The sequence below is a fragment of the Nicotiana attenuata genome, unplaced genomic scaffold (assembly GCF_001879085.1).
Source record: "Nicotiana attenuata strain UT unplaced genomic scaffold, NIATTr2, whole genome shotgun sequence".
In the NCBI taxonomy this organism is placed as follows: domain Eukaryota; kingdom Viridiplantae; phylum Streptophyta; class Magnoliopsida; order Solanales; family Solanaceae; genus Nicotiana; species Nicotiana attenuata.
Genome location: NW_017673779.1, coordinates 96964 through 98128, shown reverse-complemented (window position 1 = coordinate 98128; position 1165 = coordinate 96964). Strand labels below are relative to the sequence as shown.

Below are 1165 nucleotides of genomic sequence, written 5' to 3'. Positions count from 1 at the left end.
GATTGTTGAGTTCAAATAGGTAATGATTGGGTTAAAAATGGTAGAAATCTTCAAACTTTAATTGAGGATTTGAAAGGCAATCCGATGTCGGAATTCGATAATTTTTGTATGGTTGAACTCGTATCGGAACGAGTATTCGGATTTTATAAGTTTTTCCGGGATTCATGATGTGGGCCCCACGAGCGATTTTGAGTTAAATTTTGGATTTTTAATGGAAAATGTAGAAATTCATATGGAAGTAATTCCTATAATTTTTATTGACTGAATCGAATTGTTTATGACTAGATTTGAGAAACTCGGGCACGAATTCGCGCGGCAAAGGCTTGTTGGAATTTCGAATTGGTTGCAAAGCGAGGTAAGTGTTTGGTCTAACCTTAGCTTGAGAGATTAGGAGTTGTGTCATAATTGTTATGTGTTATTTGTCGAGTACGACGTATAGGCATGGTGACGAGTATATATACGTTGGTGTCAAGCATGCCCGTGAGTCTTATACTTTGATTAATGTGACTCCTATTTGACTTAACTTAAGAGTTTTGCCTCTCTAATTGTTATCTTATATTTCATAACTACTTGACTCGTGTTGATTTCCTCATTATTGACTTGTATATTGTAGGATCGTTGCTACGTGTTAGTTTTCCCGTTATTGAACCGTTTCCTTTATGCCAGTATTCTTTTCTGTGGTTATTCCTTTGAGCTGGTTCCACCATTTTCTCGTGATTTACAGCCCCTGAGTTGATTTACTTGTCGTACCTTGTATTATTGTCATTTTTTGTTGTTATATGTATTGTGGTGATGTTCGATCCTTTTGTTGTGATGTAACTGTTGATTCTGTTGGTTGCGTTGTGTATATATTTTGGGACTACGGATGTGGGATTCCGATAGCTCCCCCTTTTTTGTTTACTTTGGGACTACGGGTTCAATTCCCGGGAGATCCCCCTGCAAATTTACTTTGGGACTACAGGTTAGATTCGCGGGAGATTCCCCCAGTACTGGGTATTTACATTTGGGACTACGGATCGGGATTCCGGTAGATCCCCGCGTATTATGAGTTGGACTACGGGACTGCACCCGGGAGATCCACTGGATATTTATATTTGGGGACTACAGGACGGTATCCTGGGAGATCCCCGGTTGTTTTCTCTGTGCTGAGCGTACTCCTTCCGTG

At 40.1% G+C, this 1165-nt stretch overlaps 1 protein-coding gene across 1 annotated transcript in view; it reads right to left on the bottom strand.

Moving 5' to 3' along the window:
• LOC109217253 overlaps positions 1-707 on the bottom strand; it is a 2534-nt gene extending 1827 nt beyond the window's left edge. The window contains exon 1 of the mRNA XM_019381483.1: positions 571-707. Within this exon, the coding sequence (XP_019237028.1) occupies positions 571-707 (137 nt within the window). The remainder of the gene's footprint in view (positions 1-570) is intronic.
• Between the last annotated feature and the right edge of the window lie 458 nt (positions 708-1165).